Here is a 19315-nt window from a genome sequence, read left to right on the forward strand (position 1 = left end):
GAAAGAGGACATCCTTGAAGTGAAATTTGTCTTATATAAATGCCAAATGCTTTAATTGCATATGGTCCATGGTCTTTTCATCACGATATTCACTTCAAAAGGCAAGTTAAAACAGGTCGTTTGTTGTTACTTAACAGATCTGAACTAAGCTCCTTTAGGAACGATTCTGATACTGTTCTTGGGGAAAACCCAATTACTTTTTGAAGTAGCAAAAATAACAAGGAAAAATAAGACAGAATAGGACATGTTTTCATTTCATTTAAAGCTGTTAAAAAAGGTAACCAGGACAGAGAATAGCCCAGGATGAAGCTCAAAGAAACATAGGTCCACCCTTAAACCGCTTGAATTGGGTTTTCCTAGAGCCTGTTCAATAAGGATACAGTGGATAGAAAGGACGACATTTCAGATACTATTTGGTGAAGGAGCAGTTTGGGATGTGGGATGGTGATTTTGGTGCAGGACCATGTATTCAAAAATTCATGTTCTGCTGTGACTTCTCCCTCACATTGATTTTCCCATCATAAAGGAGGGCTGTGGTACTGCTGGGGAAATTTAGAGAGCTTGTTGGAGTTTTATGAGCAATCCCACACCTCTTCCATGTAACATCAAGAGGTCAAAGATGTAAAAGGTTTATAAGGTCAGTCTAACCCACTCTCTGGCCTGTGCAGGATTATGAGTAAACCAAACAGAAAAATTAATTCAGATTGACTTGAATGGGAAATCAGTGATGTGGGTTGGAAACTGGCTGAAAGACTGTAAACGAAGAACCATGATAAATGATAATGTAACAAGTTTATGGATGGTATCTTGCAGGGTATCTGGAGAATTTGTGTTAGGTCTGGTCTCATCTAACATCTCTATTAATTATCGGGAAATGGAATTGAATTGCACAGGAGTGAAGTTCACAGATAATATTAAACAAGGAGGACATGTCAGCAGCAGCTGAGTCAGAGAATTTACACAGACAGAACTAGAAGAATTAGAAAGCCAAACAGAAAATAATGTTATTTTCTGAAGAGTTTTGTTTGCATTCTGGTGCCCAAAGGTCAATGTAGGGTCCTCCTTTGGGATAGATTCCTGTTAGCTGAGTTTTGCAAATCAAAAAGTGAAGGTGAAGCACTTAAATGATATAATCAAGGTCAAAGACAAAGTTGATGTTTAAGTTGGGATTTTGCAGCCCCCAGAGAAAGGCCACTTGTATTTACTTCTGACTCTGACACTGCTTAGCAAGGATGGACATTTCAGCACTCGATGTTCTCCTTCATCCTTCACCTCGTTGCAGATCAAGCTCAGCAGGACAAACGCATCTCCCTATGTTGAGCTTGAACACTGCTTTGGAGGCTATAGATGATGTGTTAAATTACCAGGGAAGCCTTGGTTGTTGCTTTGTTTTGGTCCTTTTGTTATCTTTCTAGAAACAAATTAGTCATTTTCTGGAGGCTTGTGCTGACTGGATTTTTGACAGATGATTTGGATGATCCCTTTAAGTTCTTTTGCCATGTTGTGAATCATATGATTGTTCCCCAGCACCTCAAATTCAAATATCCTAATACTCCTAATGTCACAAATTGGCTCAATTTCGTCCATGTTGAATTTTGTTGTTTATTAATTATATATCCTGATTGTGCCAGGGAAAGATTATCATAGCAAATATTTTTAAAACTCAGTTGAACAAGATAGTTAGAAAATATTCAGCTGGACCATTTCTACTATTTTTTGTCCAATTTGACCATGACTGCAGACCAAGGGTCCAGGAATAGGCTGATGATATTTGTGAAATGAATTGTGGAGTCAGACCACTTTGTCTCCTTTTCTTGACAAATGTTCACAATGTCAGGACCTTTGCCGCAGTGGATGGGACCTGGTCTTGTCTTTAGAGCCAGGCTGTGACCCTACCACTGAGGGTCCATGATATTGCAATTTGTGGGTGTTCATGCAGAGAGTCATTATAGGATCACTCATCCCAAAGATGGGATCCATTTCCTCTAATCTGAGCCTTTTTCTATTCAGCAGCTACCGTAAACAGGGCCCAGTGTGCAATCAGGGGAGAGAAGAGTGAACCTCCAGAAGCAATGCATTTCAGTTTTTCTAAACATCTACGTTAGGAGGGGGTGAACTCACCCTTCAGAGATTCCACAGACCAGAGACCTTTATAGAAAAGAGTTACATCAGGTGAAGCATTTCCAAAAAACCTAAGGAATAATCTGCACTTGCACTGACATGAGAAAAAACTTCCCAGAATAATTCCATGGGCAAAATCTAGGCTTATTCTCAAATCCACTGCAACTTTGTCTCACTCCAAGTCTCTGACAGGGTTTTGAAAAACTCTTTTTGAAAATTATTATTAGACAGTTGCAAAAGAACTAAAATACATTAATCTGAATAAGGAATTAGCTCCCACTGAAGGAACTGGAATTAAATGCCATCCTCCTGCAAAATAGATTGCCAGATATTGGCAGTTTATTGCAGCGGGGAGACAGAGATTTTGCATAGTGTTCAGAAGACAAATGCTAAGATTCCATCATCTGGAAGTGCTTTACCATCTGATTACTCTTTGGCTTACCCTATCAGAATTTTTCCCTAAATATTTGTTTGAAGTCCAAAGCTGGCTAAATACCACAAGGTCCCACCATCTGCAGCATTTTTGTTTAAAAATCAAAAGTCCAGTCCTTCCTATTCTGCCAAAACCAAAACCTTTCCAAATAGACTATACTGGTATAGACTGAAAAATCACTTTGCACTGCAGGGGTTTTGGAAAAACTTTTTTTTTTTTTTTAACATCTATCACATTAAAATAATTGTAAAATCTATTACATTAAAATAATTGTAAAATATCTATTTGGGGAGAAAAGTTTTGTTGTTCTGCAGGGAAACATCTCAAATGAGTTGAAAAGATGGTTGTTGATGCTATTATTATTTACAGTGAATATTCCGCATTTCTCCAGAAATCCTTTAACAGAGTAATTAAATATTCATCTTCCTTGATATCTTGAGCTCATTCTTAACAGCAGCACTACATTAACATCTAGGTACACATATAACCTAACTTTAAGCATTTTATGAAGTTAATTTTACTAACGTTTGGGACACTGGGGGCTTTAGGAAGACTAAAATCTCTAAGAAAGAATCCTTGAATGAATGAGATTCAGTCCATGTAAGATCAAAATTGCCTTCCAGAGGTGCCCTGTTTTTCTCTTCTGCTGGAGCAGGCAGCCCAGTAGTCCTGGTATTTCCACCCTGAAGCTTTGGTTAAGCAGCCTCAGGACCCCAGAGCCTAAATTATGACTCTCGTGTTTTAAGCCTTGTTCTGGTCGAAGAGGCACATCCAAATCAGAAACTCTGCTTGAAGTTAATTGTGTAATTGAAGTAAGGACAAATACTCATCTGTGAAATACAGCCACCTTGAGGATGGAGCCATTCAGGTGTAGCATTGCTGACATTACCACTAGACTGTGGGGTCTGAGCACAGAAATTGAAGAAACGCTTTGCCAGCTGGCAGCAAAGAGGGGATGAGGGGATTAAATCTGTCTTCTTTTTTTTTCTTTTTTCCCCTCCTGTTGAGTTTGCATAAACCTGGATTATTTCTCCAATCCATTTCACCACACACCACGTGAACTTCTGCTCCCAAACTTGGCAGGGAGGAGATGCAGTCTCGGGATGGAGAGGGAAGGGACCTCTCCTTTGGCAGCATCACCAGTTCACTCTATGTGAACTGAAGAAAATCCAGCATCAGATGGGAAGATTTTTTGAAAACGGGCAGCTTCTCCAGCTGTGTGTTTGCACAGCACCTTGCACAGCAGGGTCCTGGGCTGTGCCAGAACCTCACTGGTGACCAGTGATTACAGTCTGAACCGAGACCTCGGCATCTGCTGTACTTTGTGTGGGTCCTCCCAGTCCTCCACAGCTCAGGGGCTGCATTGAGATATTTTTCCAGGCATGCAGAGCTTGATCAGTAGCAGTTGTAAATGGCCCCTGCAATCTTTGGATGAAAGTTTTGGGACAACGCAAAATTTTCTTGTTGTCTCACACCATTGTTTATCACTTGTTTACCATTGCAAATGTGCCCTGTGCTGTCTGAGACAACACAAGACACCCTGTCACACAGAGTATGATTGAAAAAATACAGGCTGAAATCTGACCTTCATAGCGTCAGCAAACTTTCAGTGGGATAGTTCTCCAGTGATGGAAGGCAATGAGAAACCCAAAGTGGAGATCATAGAATCAAAAAATCATTTAGGTTGGAAAGATCAAGATCATAGACTCCAACCATTAACCCAGCACTGCCAAGTCCACCACTAAACCATGTCCCCAGGTACCACATCTACATGTTTTTGAACACTTATAGATGATGCCATGAGCTTTACTTTTTTAACTGAAATAAGAATTAAAAAAACCCGTTACAGGATCACACATGACAACACCTTCAACTCTGCAGGCTGCTAAAAGCATAAGATTTTACCGTGAAAGGCACAGGTTACAAGGTGACCTTGAGATAGATTTTTATAAATTTAAAAGCTACTTGCTGATGTTCATATGTGGAGGTGAAAAATTTCTTTGAACGTACTGAATTCAAAAGTATCTTGTGTGGGAGTCAGCAGATCCCCATCTTCAGTTAGATTTTAGTGCATAAACACAGGCCTACTTCAACGTCTCATTCCTACTTCCCCTTCCCAGATTCTAGTCCAATATTAAAAAAAAAAAAAGGAAAGCATCTGAAACTAGACATTTTTTTGGCTCTCTCCAGCTAACAAATGGCCAAACTCATTAAAAACCAGCGTGTGCTGGAGAGAAGGGAGGGATGCTTCATGGTAGAGAAATCGCCTCACAATGCCAAATTTGAGACTCAAAAAAAAGGGGGAAACTGATTAATTATCTCTTAGAAGAGAGGACTTTTCAGCCAGAAGTGTTGCATCCTCAACTGTATCTCCTTTGTGCAGTGCCTTGTTATATCTTATTGAGCATTGTGAGAGTAGAAGTTCCTGATAGGACTTGTATAAGAGTACAGCAGCATCTTGCATTCAAAGGCTGAGCTTAGTTAATGCTGCTTCGCTGTATATTAACCTCAAAACCACACTAGCCCCAAAATCTTGCCACATCACGCTTGGCTCTGTCTGATTCTCAGTTACTTCTTTTCTTCTTGCCTTTGATAAAACATTTCTGCAGCGTTTCAGTACTTTGGCTGCTGGTCCCCAGAGAAACGAGGATGAGCAGAGATGGAGAAAATTAAAGAGATGTTTGCCAACATAAAACATAATTTGAAAAGGAAAAAGCACCCTTTTCTGTGTCATTATTGAAACTTCAGATTGTAAGGGCTTAAATGATCCTGTGGATCTGCTTTACTCCTCACTTTTTATTCTCTACTGTTTGTTTTTTAACATTTCCTTTAAATGGAGTAATAAAACCAGGCAAATCCAATCCCTTTTGCTTCCTGGCAGGTTTTCTTCCTATTTCTTGTGTGTACTGAACTTCAAGCAGTGTAGGGAAAACAATTAGAAGAGGCACAGAGTGGGATGCTCACAAAGCAAGAGGGCCCACAAACCTGTCAATGAAAACCTGTGTCCTCCTTTTAGGATCTCCTGTTAGGGACAATCATTGGATCCTGTTCATTTCCCCCAAAAGTCTTCAACTTTTGCATATGAAGGACATGATGAAGTTTTTTAGGCAGTTTTATATCTTTTGCTTTTGTTGATATGTAAAGAAGACAAGAAAGGGGATTTTCTTGATTTTTAGTATTTTATACTGCCTTCTTTATTTTACTTTAATAATTAGGATCTTGTTTAACCTATAACTCCATGGACTTCAAGGAAGCTTAAGGTTAAGCATTCTCACGAGACAGAAAGCATTCTGGTGGAATATTGTCCTGTTTACTCCACTTGGAGAAAGCCATAGCCCTCTTGAGATAACAAAACTCTCTTGATTTCACCAGGGTATGAGATAGCTTTAATTTATTAATCTTGCTTACTTGTTGTTGGCAGTTTCATTCAAATCAGTGCATTTGGGACTAGGATTTCTTTATTAAAAATGAAGTTCCATTCTTTCTCCTTCCAAGCAACTCATTTCACTTTTTTGTTTGTTGAAGAGTTGGAAAATCAACAATACTCTGAGACTCCCAAAGACATCTTCTAGGTGTGTCATGGAAGATACCATCTTGGTGCATCATAGTTTAAAACTGGACAGAGACTGAACATTGGACTAGATGGACCACTGGTCTGCACTGAAAAAAGCATTTGTTGTCTTTTTATACTCTTCCTAATTTTCTTCATTTCCTTTGAGCATTTTTAACATGGAGTTTGAGCTGTGAATTAAGTCAGAATTAATATGGAGTATTTATTGATTAAAAGTATTCATGATACAGATTCCTAGGGATTGCCAAATATGAGAGATGGTAAATGTGTTCTTCAAACACATTCCTGCATACATCACTGTGAGTGTTTAACTGTATATATCCAAATATTGGTGTTTTGTTCAACTCCCTTGAGGCACTTCTGTCATTCCTACATTTCAGTGATTCATTCCTACATTTCTCCTTGGCACAAAGAAAATCCTTTGGGATGAACAGTAGCTGTGGACAAGACCATGAAGGCAAGGACAAATATTTTTAAATTGGACCTGGGTATTCTTCATGGCTTAGCAACTGTCAGAGGCTTGTCTTAGTTTGCAGAGGTGGAAAGCCACAGCTGCACCATGGATTTCCCCTCTTAAAGTCACGTATCCTCTCCTTGCAAAAGGAGATGTTTAATCTATCACCTTTGTGGTGATTGCTTTTACCATCACTCTTCATCCCGAAGGATTTAGGAGCCAGATGAATCTTTACCTTTTGCTCTGTGATACCAGGTAAGATCCACCGGGTCAGGGATCAGACTGTGAAAAGCAGAGGATGATCCCAAGGTGCTGCCTCAAGGATTTGCAATCCTGGGCAGGGCAGAGCACAGGCTCAAAGGACAATGAACAGTGAGGAGGGAGCAGGGACCCAGTGCCTGCTGGAAGGTGAACATGTGTCACCTACAAGGTGTGTTGAGCCACCCACCTTCATCCTGAGTGAACCATCCCACTGGTCCCCAGACTGGGCATCCAAAGTAATCCGTGCCCTTCATCCCTGCATCCATCTCATGGGGCTGGGGACCAACCACCAGTTCACCTGCCTGTGAAGGTGAAAAGCTATGTCACTGCTGTGCCTGTGTCCTGCTCCTGGTGGAGGGGAGAGAAGCAAAATGCAGATAGATGAGTTGTGCCATGAAATTATCTCCCAGTGCTTACACTGTCTGTAACCCCCCCATCTTCCAGCAACACCCTTCCCCACTTAGGGAGATGTGTGATCCCAACCAACGTGGCTATTACTCATCAGCTTCAAGGACACCACTGTGTCCTTGGTTGCTGTTTAGGACAGCTGGGGACAAAGTTGTGCTGGGCAATAAACCTAATTCTCCTTTCCCAGAAGAACTGGGATGAGATCTGAAATCGACCAAATGAGAAATTGACCTTATGAGAGAAGGGGTCATTTGAGCAAAGAAGAGCTTGAAGACAGGACAAAGAACGATGGAGGATTGAAAAGGACGTAAAGGCAAAATACAATCTAGGAGGGAAATGGACTGGAGCTGGTCTGGGAAGGAGAGGTCTTTCATTCCAGAGGAATGTGCAGGAGAACCAGAATGTGAAGGTAGAGTCTTTTCTACTTTCCTTCTGTCCTTCCTTTTTCTTGACAGAGATGTTCAGCTGAGGATGGTGAAACACAGGAACAACTTGTCCAAAGAGGTGGTAGATTCCCCATCCCTGGAAACATTCATGTCCAGGTTGAATGAGGCTGAGCAACCTGTTTTAGTTAAAGATGTTCCTCCTCATTGCATGGGATTGGACCAGGTGACCTTTAAAGGTCCCTTTCAACCCCAGTCACACTATGATTCTCCGAAAACCTGCTGGGGTGATACTGAAGGAACTCAGAACAGCCTGTCCACTAACACAAGCTCCTCCACACAGAAGAGCTCTCTAATAGCAGTCACACTTTTTTATTGCACCCTTATGAATAATTCCTTAATTTGATTTACTTGGAAGGAGTAAATCTGTGTTAGGAACATTGCTCTTATTCTTTATTATTACTTCTACAGTATATAAGTCTCTTGAAACACTTTTAGTTTGTTCTTGTCTCTTTTAAATTACCAGATAAAAACTAGAAATCCAAAGCTGTAATGGAAAGGAGCACAGGCCCAGAGTCATCAGAAAGAGGTGCCAGACGGTTCTGGTTGCCTTTTGGCTGTTTTGGATACTTATTCATTTGAAAATCGCACAAGTGGTCAAGGATTTCCCTGGGAGGAGGATGAAGGTCTGTGGGTTTGTTACCCTGCAGGATGTGCCTGTGAAGGGGCCAACATGAGCCAGGAAATGACAAGATAGTTCAGGTAGTTTTGTGTTTGCATTTGTCACTGAACATGGTTAATATCTCCTAAGTTTTTAGCATGATAAAGGCTGGGGTCAAGTCTTAAGTAATTTCATGCCTCTGCTTTAAATGGAGAGAGATAGGCAGCTGCAGAGAACACATCTGACCTGTACCTCTGGATGTGCCTGACTCTTTCCAGTGATCATAAAACAAATTTGCTTGATGAGTTGGTGAGCTGAGCCTCATCATTGCTGGGTAGCTGGAAATAATGAGTTGTTATTTATTCCAGCAGAGAGTTAAAGGATTATTTCCTGGATAACTTGTCATAGCCACTTTCATATGTTTCACTTTTGCTGTGTGAACAGACTCCATGGCCTTTGCTGTGTCCCTGTTTCCAACCAACCAAGGTGCAGTTTTACATCAAATGCACTGCCCTCAGTGTTAACTTCCCCTGGATGCTTCCTCCATCCTTCATCCACACAGAATAGCTGCACAGGGACAAGCACAGCAAACATCCTTGTGGGTGTGCAAGAGCACCTACACAACTCTGAGAGAAGGAAAACTGCTACATAAAAATGTATGGAAAATGTTGAATGAATGAATCAGCATTACGTGCAACTGTTGGAAAGGAATGCTTCAAGAATTCTTGGTAATTGGTGGCTGTGTAATAGGGATCGACTGGTACAAGGTCTCCATGGATAATTGTACCAGGGACAGAGAAATCAGTTTGGCTGAGGAGAAAAAACTCTCTCTAAAGTTTTACAGTGAGGCTGAAGGATGCAGGAATAGCCCTATATGTTAAATCTTAAATGAAAGGGGATTTCAGTGGGTTTTTTTACGTCGAAAACTGGCAACTGGCTGAAAAATAACTGGCTTCATGTGAACCTCTGTGGGGTTTAGCATAATAATTTCTGTGACCTACAGTAGAGGAGGAATGTCCTTATCAGAGGGAGAAACAACTGCATTGATCTCATTAGGATGTTTATCACACAATGTATTTCAGCAGACATTCCCGGTTGCCCTTTGTTGAGCATTTTAAGCTTTTAAGATAAAATAGAGTGTAACTAGGATTGCATGTTTTCTCCTAACATTTCTATAATGTAGCTTGATAATGATCTATCACTCCAGTTGATGAGAGGTAGCAGTTAAAGAAAAATAAAAATAGAGATAAATTTGCTGGCAAAGGTCCTGCAGATGTACTTGAATAAAAGTGATCTGTCAGTAGGGAACAAGGGCTCCTCTCCTCACCAGAGATCTGAAATGAGTTTTAAAACTCTCACCAGCCCTAACCTCCACTGAGTGGGGCCCTGGAAAGGCAGGAGCCCTCTCAAAAAGACCTCAAACCCTCCCTTTGGGAAGTCAGTGGAGGCTGATGCCATTCAAAGCAGAGATGAATTATAGGACCATTTACACTGGAAAAGACCTCTAAGATCATTGCGTCCAGTCATTGACCCAGCGCTGCCGGGTCCACCACTAAACCATGTCCCTCTGTGCCAGTCCTCACAGTTGGCCCTCCCCATCATTTGCTTCAGTGACTACAGTCCTCCTTTCTTTCTGACTTAATATGATCTTGGACAAAGAAAATATCCCAGTAGATGATAAGGCATCCTGTCCAGGGCAGTGACCACACAGAACCCGCAGGGTGGGAGTTGGGACTGCAGCAGCTGCACTGAAATTATTAAGGAAATGAAAAAGGTCCCAGGTAATTTAGTAGAAAGGGAGTATTGCTCGTATCCCTCTAGGGCTGCATCCTGAGAGAATATGTGCCTACATGAGCACCAGCAAAAGATATTTAACTCAGAAGAGCAGCTGGTTTTGTTTAACCTGGGAGGTCCTGCACTCAGCTATGGAGCAAGCCAAACATCACCATGCCACTTACACATCTTCTTAGGAAATAAAGGGTCCAAGCACCTCTTACAGATGAGTTTCTAGCCTGAAGCATGGAAGGGGTTTATTCTGTATCCTTCCATTCACTGTTAGTAATTTTTACTACTGAACAGACAAGCAGTTTGGATTTTCAACCACGTGCAAGGTTAGGTCTGCATAAACAGAGGTGGTGAAGTCCATCATGCTGGGTGAAAAGGAAGGTGAATCTGTTCATGACTGTCATCTTAGTTCTCATTCTCCTCCCTTTCAGAGTCTAAATATACCAAACAGCTTTGGGACATCTAGAGAAAGAGAGGAGAGGGCACAGAAATCAATTTAATAGTATACATCGAAGCAAAGATTTTAGCTTGGCCTCTGTTTTAGATCAAATATCACATGACCCAGCAAGTGATCTATATTTCATGCCATCTTTAAAGATGCTTGGATCTGGAGAGAATTAGCTGCCATCAGAATCTGGGAGAACAGACACTGAACTTTTCATTAGATGTTTAAAAAAAATGTTAAAAGAGAGAGAGAAAGACACATGGACACAGCCTGGAAATCTGAAATTCAGGTTCCAACCATGTAAGTGACCTTGCTAAAGACAGTTAACATCTTATGTTTAGATCCTCTGGAGATACATGGGTGTAAGGTGGTATATAACCAATAACTATTATTATTATTCTATTTTTTTGAGTTTTTCTGCATACAGGATCAGAGAGCAGCAAGAGATGTAGGTAAAAAGTGTAAGAGGTAGTCTGAAACATGAAACTACTGTTATGAAATTAAAAATAGCATCATGTAGGCATATACCAGGAAGGACGTGCTAATTATCAGCAGAAAATGCGTTTTTTCATGAGGAACTAGGTGGAATCTGTTTCAAAACCTACCTGGTTCTTTGGGCATCATTTACACAAGCCACTGTGGCCTTGTTTTTCCCAGACCTTAGGTTTAGTCCAGGAGCTTAGCTGTTCATGTCTCCTTCTTTCACTAAGGTGGTCCTGGAGGACAACAAAGACCTTGGCATAGTGAATAACTCCCTGAAGTTCCCATGAGATACAAAGAAAGAGTTAATTCCCTAGCTTGGAGGCCTCTTGGCAGCACTGGATTCCATTTTCCTACATCAGTTGCCATCTGTAAAATGGGATGAAAGACTATATTTTCCCCATATTTTTTCTGTGTTCCTTGCTGAGACTGTAATCACTGCTGGAACAACCCTACTCAGCACAACAGGAATTTTTTCTCTCTTCAGAGTGTTTGGCAAAGGCAACAAGTGGGGAAATGGCTTTAAACTGAAAGAAAGTGAGTTTAGATTAAATATTAGTAATATTTCAGGGTGGTGAGGTGCTGGAACAAGTTACCTAGAAGCTGTGGGTGCTCTGTCCCTGAAAGTGTTCAAGGCCAGGTTGTACGCAACTTGGTCTATTGGAAGGTGTTCCTGCCCATCATGGGGGGTTAGAACTCCATGACCTCTAAAGTCCCTTCCAATCCAAACCATTCTGTGATTCTGTGATTCTCTAAGATCTGTATTAGAGAAGGGCCCCATTTTCCCATGTGTTGTGGAACCAGATTCATGCTTGCATGTTATAAAAGCAGCAAAGGCAAACTCCTTGCTTAGATAGGAAACAATCTGCCTTTGGAAGTAAAGGAACGGACAAAACGACCTCAAAGAAATCCAGCATCTGTGATTTCCTCAATTCCATCCTAAAGCTTACTCTCTGTTTTGCTGACATATGAGCTGGGTGCCCTGTTGTACATCAGTGTAAAAAATAGCTGTTATCTGCTGTTTCGTGGGAGATATGGCAGAACATGATTTATTTGTAGCTGCTCTGCTGCCTATTTTGAAATGTTGCCATTGCTTGGTGCACTTTTCGCAGGGGAAGGCAGATGGTCATCACAAAGTTTCCCATAACCTTGCCGTGTGTGCTGCACAGTGGAGCAATGAAACCTGAACTACAGTGCATGGGTTTGGTTTGGAGCTGTGCTGCTAAAGCCTCCTGCAGTGGCTGCAAACCTCTGAATATTAGCACTGCATATACACATGCTGAGGAAATATGACATTTCTCCCTAAAATTTCAAAGCCAGTGCGAAATGGGATTTTTAACTGCAAAGTTGCATGCAATGTGAGCCTGGACTGCACTGCTCAAACATTAATTACGGGCTCAGAAATGTATTTTTTGTGTGCATATTAAGTGTGAACTCTCCTTAGAAAAAGTAGAAATAATCAAAACAGGATTCTAGCATGAAATGGTGGGGACGAGGATCTTTTGGAGTCCAAACAGCACCAGCTGCCCCTCTGTGCCAGCTATCTCTGCTTGTGTGACATTTGCAATGAGGCTTCAGGTGATTTGAGAAGCTGGCATTAGACTGCAATTCACCTTTTGTGTCAGCTCGCACCAGGATACCTTGCCAGAAGCCGTTATTTCGGTGGGAAATAACAACAGGGAATAGGGGAAAAATGAACTTCTGAAAAGCATTTTGTCACGTTCCCTGGGCTGTGGCAGGCAAATGCCAGAAACAGTGTGAGCTCCTGCCATGAAAGCAGGCACAGGCAGAAATTTCTCAGTGAGAGGATTTACCTTTACATACCTGATTGAAGGCAAGGTGAGTACACAAAACATTTTCAGCACTGTCTCCCTGTTTCTGATATTTATTTTCTCTATGAGCAGACATGCTGGAAGACACCTATGTTTCATAAAGTTCTGCTTCACTGATTTTTCCTTAGGATGGGAATCATTGCTACGAACTGGTCTGGCAATTTCACCTGTGTGCAGCACAGGTGCTTCTAGAAATGGTTAATGCTGGATGTAGTAGATGTTAAAATATCTCCCTCAAATTGTTCTGGCCTTTTGCAGATGACTGCTTCCATGTGTGTGTGTAGGGCAGAGCCTCTCCCAAATTCAAGTTGTCAGCTCATTCCCGTAGCGTGTTTAGGCAAAAAGTATTATCTGATGTGAACTCACTGCTGCAAGATGCTGTAGACATCAACTGTCTTGATAATTTTATTCTTTTATTAAATACAAGAGGAAATAAATCTGAAAACTCATAATCCAGTTTATGTGGGGGAAAAAGTAAAATGTTATTTGGTGTGCAACAGACATGTAATCCCTGGGTTTAGACTTTTTTGATCAAAGATATTACTTGTGCTGGGACAACTTTATCCACTGAGTCTTCTTCCTCAGTTTGCAACTGAATTTGATCTAAATCTGCACAAGCTTCCCTTGTCTTGGAAGGGGCACATACAGTTATCCTAGAGAACTAGAATTACCAGTGGCTTAAGACCAAGGACTTTCCTTGCAGGACCTTTCTCACTAAATCCTTCCTTCAATAAAAGAAAAAAAGGTCTGGTCTTGTAAATAGACAGAGGCTGATCTTGAACACACCTGATGTGTCCTTTACTGATTGTCATGGAGTTTTTTGTGTCCTAGTATATACTGAAAGAAGTAAGACCAGAGTAAGGTTTATATTCTCAAAATATAAAAAACCCCCAAACATATCTTGGTTAAATCCAGGTGTAAGGTAGATTCTTTTCTCTGTGCCACTGGTATAAATCCATGAAATCTCAAATAAATAATTCAAAAAAGCCTGATTTTAAGTATATTTTTCTGAAGCCAGAATAACTATTAAACTTTGCAGATCTGTCTATATTTACTTCTGTATACTGAGGAAACAGGCTTCATCTTCTGTACATTTCTAACTTTTTAGAACCATTTTCAAAGTGTCAAGAAACCACAAATTTTCCAAAATTTGATCTTCACTTCAAACATTTCATAGTAAGTGGAGATTTGTCCGTCAGAGTTAAATGTGGAATGGGGCAAGGAGCTTGCATTCCACATTTCATTCCCTAAACATCTGGGAACATCTGTGACTGCAGCACAGAAGTGCAAATGAGTCTGTAATAAGTAAGACAGAGTTGTGTGAAGGAGCAGGGATAGATCCCAAAGCCCACTGAAGTGAAAGGCACGGCTCCTGCTCAGTGCAGTGGCCTTTTAGTGGAGCTCTGGCGGTGTCTGTGAGAGGAAGGCAGAGCCAAACGCTATCGCTGTGTCACATCGTATGCAGGATAACCACATGCTCATCTCTTTTGCTTTCTCTCCCAGGATGGAAGGAGCAGTTTTATTGGCCACCAGCTTGGAGGGGTCATGGAAGTGCCAAACAGCAAGGACCAGAGAGTCAAATCAGCCAGAGCCATCCAAATCACTTACTACCTCCAAACGTATGGCTCTGTCACCCAGGACCTCATTGGGGAGAAGTGGGAGAGCGAATTCTGTAAACTGATGCACAAGATGCAACTGGATCACCAAGATCTGCAGCTCTACTCTCTAGCATCCTTTAGCCTCTGGAAGGACTTCCACCAGACCAGTATCTTGGCCAGGGGCAAGATTTTGGTGAGCCTGATGCTGATTCTCCTGACTGCTACCCTCTCGAGCTCCATGAAGGACTGCCTGCGTAGCAAACCTTTCCTGGGCCTCCTGGGAGTACTCACTATCTGTATTTCCAGTGTCACTGCGGCAGGGATATTTTTCATTACTGATGGAAAATATAATTCTACTCTGTTGGGAATCCCTTTCTTCGCTATGGGTAATTATTTATCTTCATAATAACGGGATTAACAGAGTTTAATGACAGGATTGTAAATTACATCCTGGGTTATAAAGTGCAGATTTTACCTTGAGTGAAATTCTAAGTAATTTTCATCTTGTTAAATTGATCTGTGCCTTGCCAAAAAAAAAAAAAGGGGGGGGGGAGGGGGGAAGAAGGAAAATAAAGAAAAGAAAAAAGGAAAGAAAACAAAGAAGTAGCAACGATAAAGAGCAAATGACGTTGCTGGAATCTCAGCCAATGTGAGAGAGGGGCAGTTTTATTGATCTCTGTTACAGAACGAAGGAGAAATTGTTATTGAAAACTAGTTAGCTCAGCAGACAAAATGGATATGTGTTGACCCGACTTTGAGGCCAGCTGAAAAAGTTAAATAGGAGGGTGCCAAGGAAGGGCAGATTTTAGCATCTTTCCTGAGCAGGGTTTTTCTTCGAACTCTCTCTGAGGGGCAAAGGGGAATGGGTTGGTATAAGAATAAGATTGATGGACTTTATCTCAGAGAGGAGATTACTGTTGTGGTGTTTGCCAGGCTGTGAACACGGGGGCCTGTCAGGATTTGCAGGGGGTAATCCCTCTCTTTGTGAAGTCCCAGATCAGCTGCAGAGATTTCCTTTTTGTTGCACCCAGACAGGGGAAGGTGCAGATGAAGAACAAAAGTAAATCCCAGCTCCTTAGGCAGCAGAGTTGATTTCATTCCTTCTGTTCTCGTTTCGGTTCCAAGCATTTTCAGTGCATCCATGTGGTTAATGAGTTTGCCAGGAAGCTGCATTGGGAAGGCAGAAGGAAAGGTGCCCAGCACAGCTGTGGAGGCAGAGTTGCTCAGTGCTGTCACATCCAAGTTTGTCACAGTTTTGCCAGAGTCTGAATCCCAGTGATGACTCTGTGCAAAATCTCAGCAGTGGCAGCCCAGACACAAATACCTCCATGCTGGCAGAAAATCTTACCTGTGGCCAGAGCTCTGCATCTTTACAGTTAATTCCTTAAATTCCATTTATCCTTCTAGTCCCCAAGCCCAAGTACTGTTACGGTGTTTTTATGTAATATACAAAGCCACAAGCTAGAGTGAAGGTTTGGAGAAGGATCTTACATTTTTCTTAAAAACTTCAACCTCCCAAAAGACCACACTTTCTTGATCTCCCCCTCATGAAAAGTCCTGTGAGTGTATACATCCTCCAACTCCCTGTCTCCTATTTCATCTCTCCCCTAATAATGCATCTGTGTCACTAATGAAAAGGACTGAGTTGTGGCCTCTTAAGTTCTGCTCCCAGTACCTCTGGAGCAGCTGCTTGAGGTGGTAAAGACTGGGATGGAGTGGATGGTCAAGATTCCAGAAGGGAAAAAGAGCGAGGCAAAAGCCCACAAGGAATTGCATGTTTGGTTCAGCTTCATTAATATTGATAAACAGTGTTGTGCCAAAGTCTCTAATTCAATCATCTGCAGTGTTACATGGTGACAATGGCCCCTGACATGGGCTGCGCTGTGCCAGCTCTTCAGATGTTCTGGGGTGTAAGAGGAGTTGATGGAAAGAAAGTGCTGAGAGGGGAGAAGGGAAGAATGCCAGCAGAGAAAGTTCCAGGTTGCGACAGGGATGAATCCTGACTTGTGAGAAAGGTGTGGGCTTAGGAAACAGAGACAAAAGGATGACAGTGAGGAAGAGAGGGTCATGCTTGTTATCAGATTTTGGCAACCTTCTCCTTGGATGTCGGGAGGTGCATATCAAAGGAGGGACCAAAATGCACTTGTGCAGCAACTTGAAGTAAAGGCAAAAAAACCACTGAAGTGATGAAAAGCACCTTCCCTAAACTGTGTATTCTTCTGCTGCTGTCTCTTTTTAGATGGCTGGAGATATGAGTGGCTCATACTCTTTGCTTGACAGGTCCTAAACTTGTCACTCTCAAGGAGCTCCAGTGTCTGCAGGTGAAATTCGTTTTCAGGGCTGCCCTCGAAAGGATCAGCATCCACACGGGGCAGGAGCACCAACTGAAATGGCAGTAACATTGCTCTCAATTTATAGCCCCAGGATGAGACAAGAGTGGGAGTTTCTGAAAGCAGAGTGCCTCAGTTTCCCACCTATCCACCTAGGTAATCCATGACTTTGTTTCTTGTCTGAAGAAAAGTAACATTTATAACTTTCTGTTGTGTTTTGCGCTGTCATACTTGTCAGAGCCACTGCCAAGAGCAAAAGAAAAGAAAAAAAACAACCTCTCTTGAAGTGAGATATTTACAAGGACTGCTTCTGTAATATTATATTGAATGAACTTCAGGTTGAAAGGCAAAACGTTTACGTAACACTTCTACAGAAATTTCGTTCAGGAATCTCAGATTGAATTGGAAATATCATTAGAGAACAGCTTGCAATGCCTGGGAACTGCTGCTTTTAAATGTTTTAAATATTAGGCAATGGTTTTACAGCTTAGTGAAGTAAAAGACAAGAAGAATGTCTTACCAAAGTCCTACTGGGTTAGACCCTGCAAAGAACCATGTGCCTTTAGTCCCTTAAACGGCACTGCCATTTAATGAGACCTTGCTGTGCCCAGAATCTAACCAGGGCCTCACACACCTGGGCCCTCACAGGGCAGCATTTTCTGTCGAACCTAGTCTGTTATGAACTGAGCTGACATGTCAGAGCAGATCCGCTGAAGACTTCAAGACTGTTAATTCTGTGAGTCAACAAATTCTGGTCCATATTGTACCAGTGTCCCTTGCTACTGCCACAGCAGAAAGCAAAGAACACATCAAATAATAATTGAGTGAATATAGATGAAAAAGTGTGCAAGGTGGGGTTTCCCTGAACTTCAAATGCCAGATTTGCAAGTCAAACTTTTGAAGTCAAGTCACTTAAATTAAAAAAATAAAACCAGGCAATAACAATGACAACGTCCCTGCAAGTACAATGCAGAGTACACAGGCAGCTTTAATTCTGGCAGCTTCTGACTTTAGAATACTTCAGCCTGACATTTGCAAACTGTCCATTTAAAGCATATTTGTTTGGTCAAATATATACAGTTTCTTCTAACATTCACTTTTCAAAGGATTAATTTAATGGAAATTATATGGTGTTCTTCTGTGCTTGTCCTTTTCCCTGTAGAGGTGGCAGGTTGCTACCTGCTGAATGGCAGGAATAACCCTGGATGTTTAGGTCCACAATTCCTCTGGCAGTGCAGAGCTTCTGTGGGTTTCAGTAGGTGAGAGAAGCCTATATAAAAATATTTACTATTTTTCTAAATTTAGACTGAATGACCTACACCATAATTATTTACTGTAGCCCTGCTGTGAGGGAATGGTCTGCTGGGATAAATCACATCTCTGATATACTGGGGGAAGAGTGTTAGCTCAAACTGGTTTTTCTCTTCTTTATCTCTGAAGGTGTAGAACTTAAGTTAGGTATGAGGTCAGTGGTGGAAAATCCTGCTTGCTCCGGCTCCCTCTTCCCAATACCACAGTTTCCTCAGACAGCTGCCTCAGGAAAACCAGTTTCCTCAGTGCAATGTCTATGACTGTGTTTTTGGAGTCAGTGAGGAGCAACTCTTCAGAAAAATCCTGCGCAAATCTTGGTCTGGTGTCAGGATCTCCTGCAAACAGGAGCAAGAAACGCTGATTTTTAGCCCAGACAAATGGATAAGTATTTCGAGTTAATGAAAAGGTGCTTCTTTAGTTTCAGGGCTTCCTTCTTTACGAACTGAACTGGACCTAGTTGTTTGATTTGTCTTGTTCTCTTTTTTTTAGTAAGATTTTAATAACTTCCACATGAAATCAGAATATGGGGCAAATCTACCTTGCATTTATCTTCTAGGACAAATAAAACCTGCAGTTTCTGATGTAAGTTTGACACCAGCAGAGCTGCCACCACTGGCTGTGTTTCAGATAGGAGATAGAGGGTGAAATAATTGAGTTTCAGGTTTGTGCTAGCCCTAGTTAGATGTTCACATCTGCCTTTTGTGTTTAGATTCACAAGGCAGTTTCAAAGGGGTGTTATGTACGTGACATAATTATGGTTTCCCATGCCTAATCATCACTAATTAATATAACCAGAAGGTTAACTACATAATTGAGATATTATTGCTCTCATGATTTGCTTTTTAATGCACAGGAACTAGACTGATATCATCAGGGAGATAATGATTTAATTCAGCTGAGGATCCAACTGTATATTTTTAAATGCAGGTGTATCAATTATTTCATTTTATATTGTAATTATTTTTGGCCAGTCCATGAAGTACCTCATTATATAGATTAGTGAAAATCTTAGGATAAAAAAGCACCTACAATATAATTATAGGGTAATTATGCCTTTTGTACTACAGAATGCACGTGTTTCTTAGGAGACTGGATTCACAGCTCTTTGTTGCTGAGTCTTTAGAGAAGATTAATCTCAATGGAAGACCCCCAACATATTGCAGTATTGCTACCACTATTATCAATAATAACACTTCTAGTAGTGGTGTAGTAAACAGATACAAACTTTAGGAAGCAATAGGC

At 41.4% G+C, this 19315-nt stretch overlaps 1 protein-coding gene across 2 annotated transcripts in view; it reads left to right on the forward strand.

The window, feature by feature from the left end:
• Nucleotides 1-19315, forward strand: part of PTCHD4 (patched domain containing 4) — an 83839-nt gene that overhangs the window by 9937 nt on the left and 54587 nt on the right. For both annotated transcript variants that reach the window (XM_032683881.1, XM_032683880.1), the window contains exon 2: nt 14338-14818. In XM_032683881.1, the coding sequence (XP_032539772.1) occupies nt 14338-14818 (481 nt within the window). The remainder of the gene's footprint in view (nt 1-14337; nt 14819-19315) is intronic.

Source organism: Chiroxiphia lanceolata, chromosome 3 (assembly GCF_009829145.1).
Source record: "Chiroxiphia lanceolata isolate bChiLan1 chromosome 3, bChiLan1.pri, whole genome shotgun sequence".
Lineage (NCBI taxonomy): Eukaryota > Metazoa > Chordata > Aves > Passeriformes > Pipridae > Chiroxiphia > Chiroxiphia lanceolata.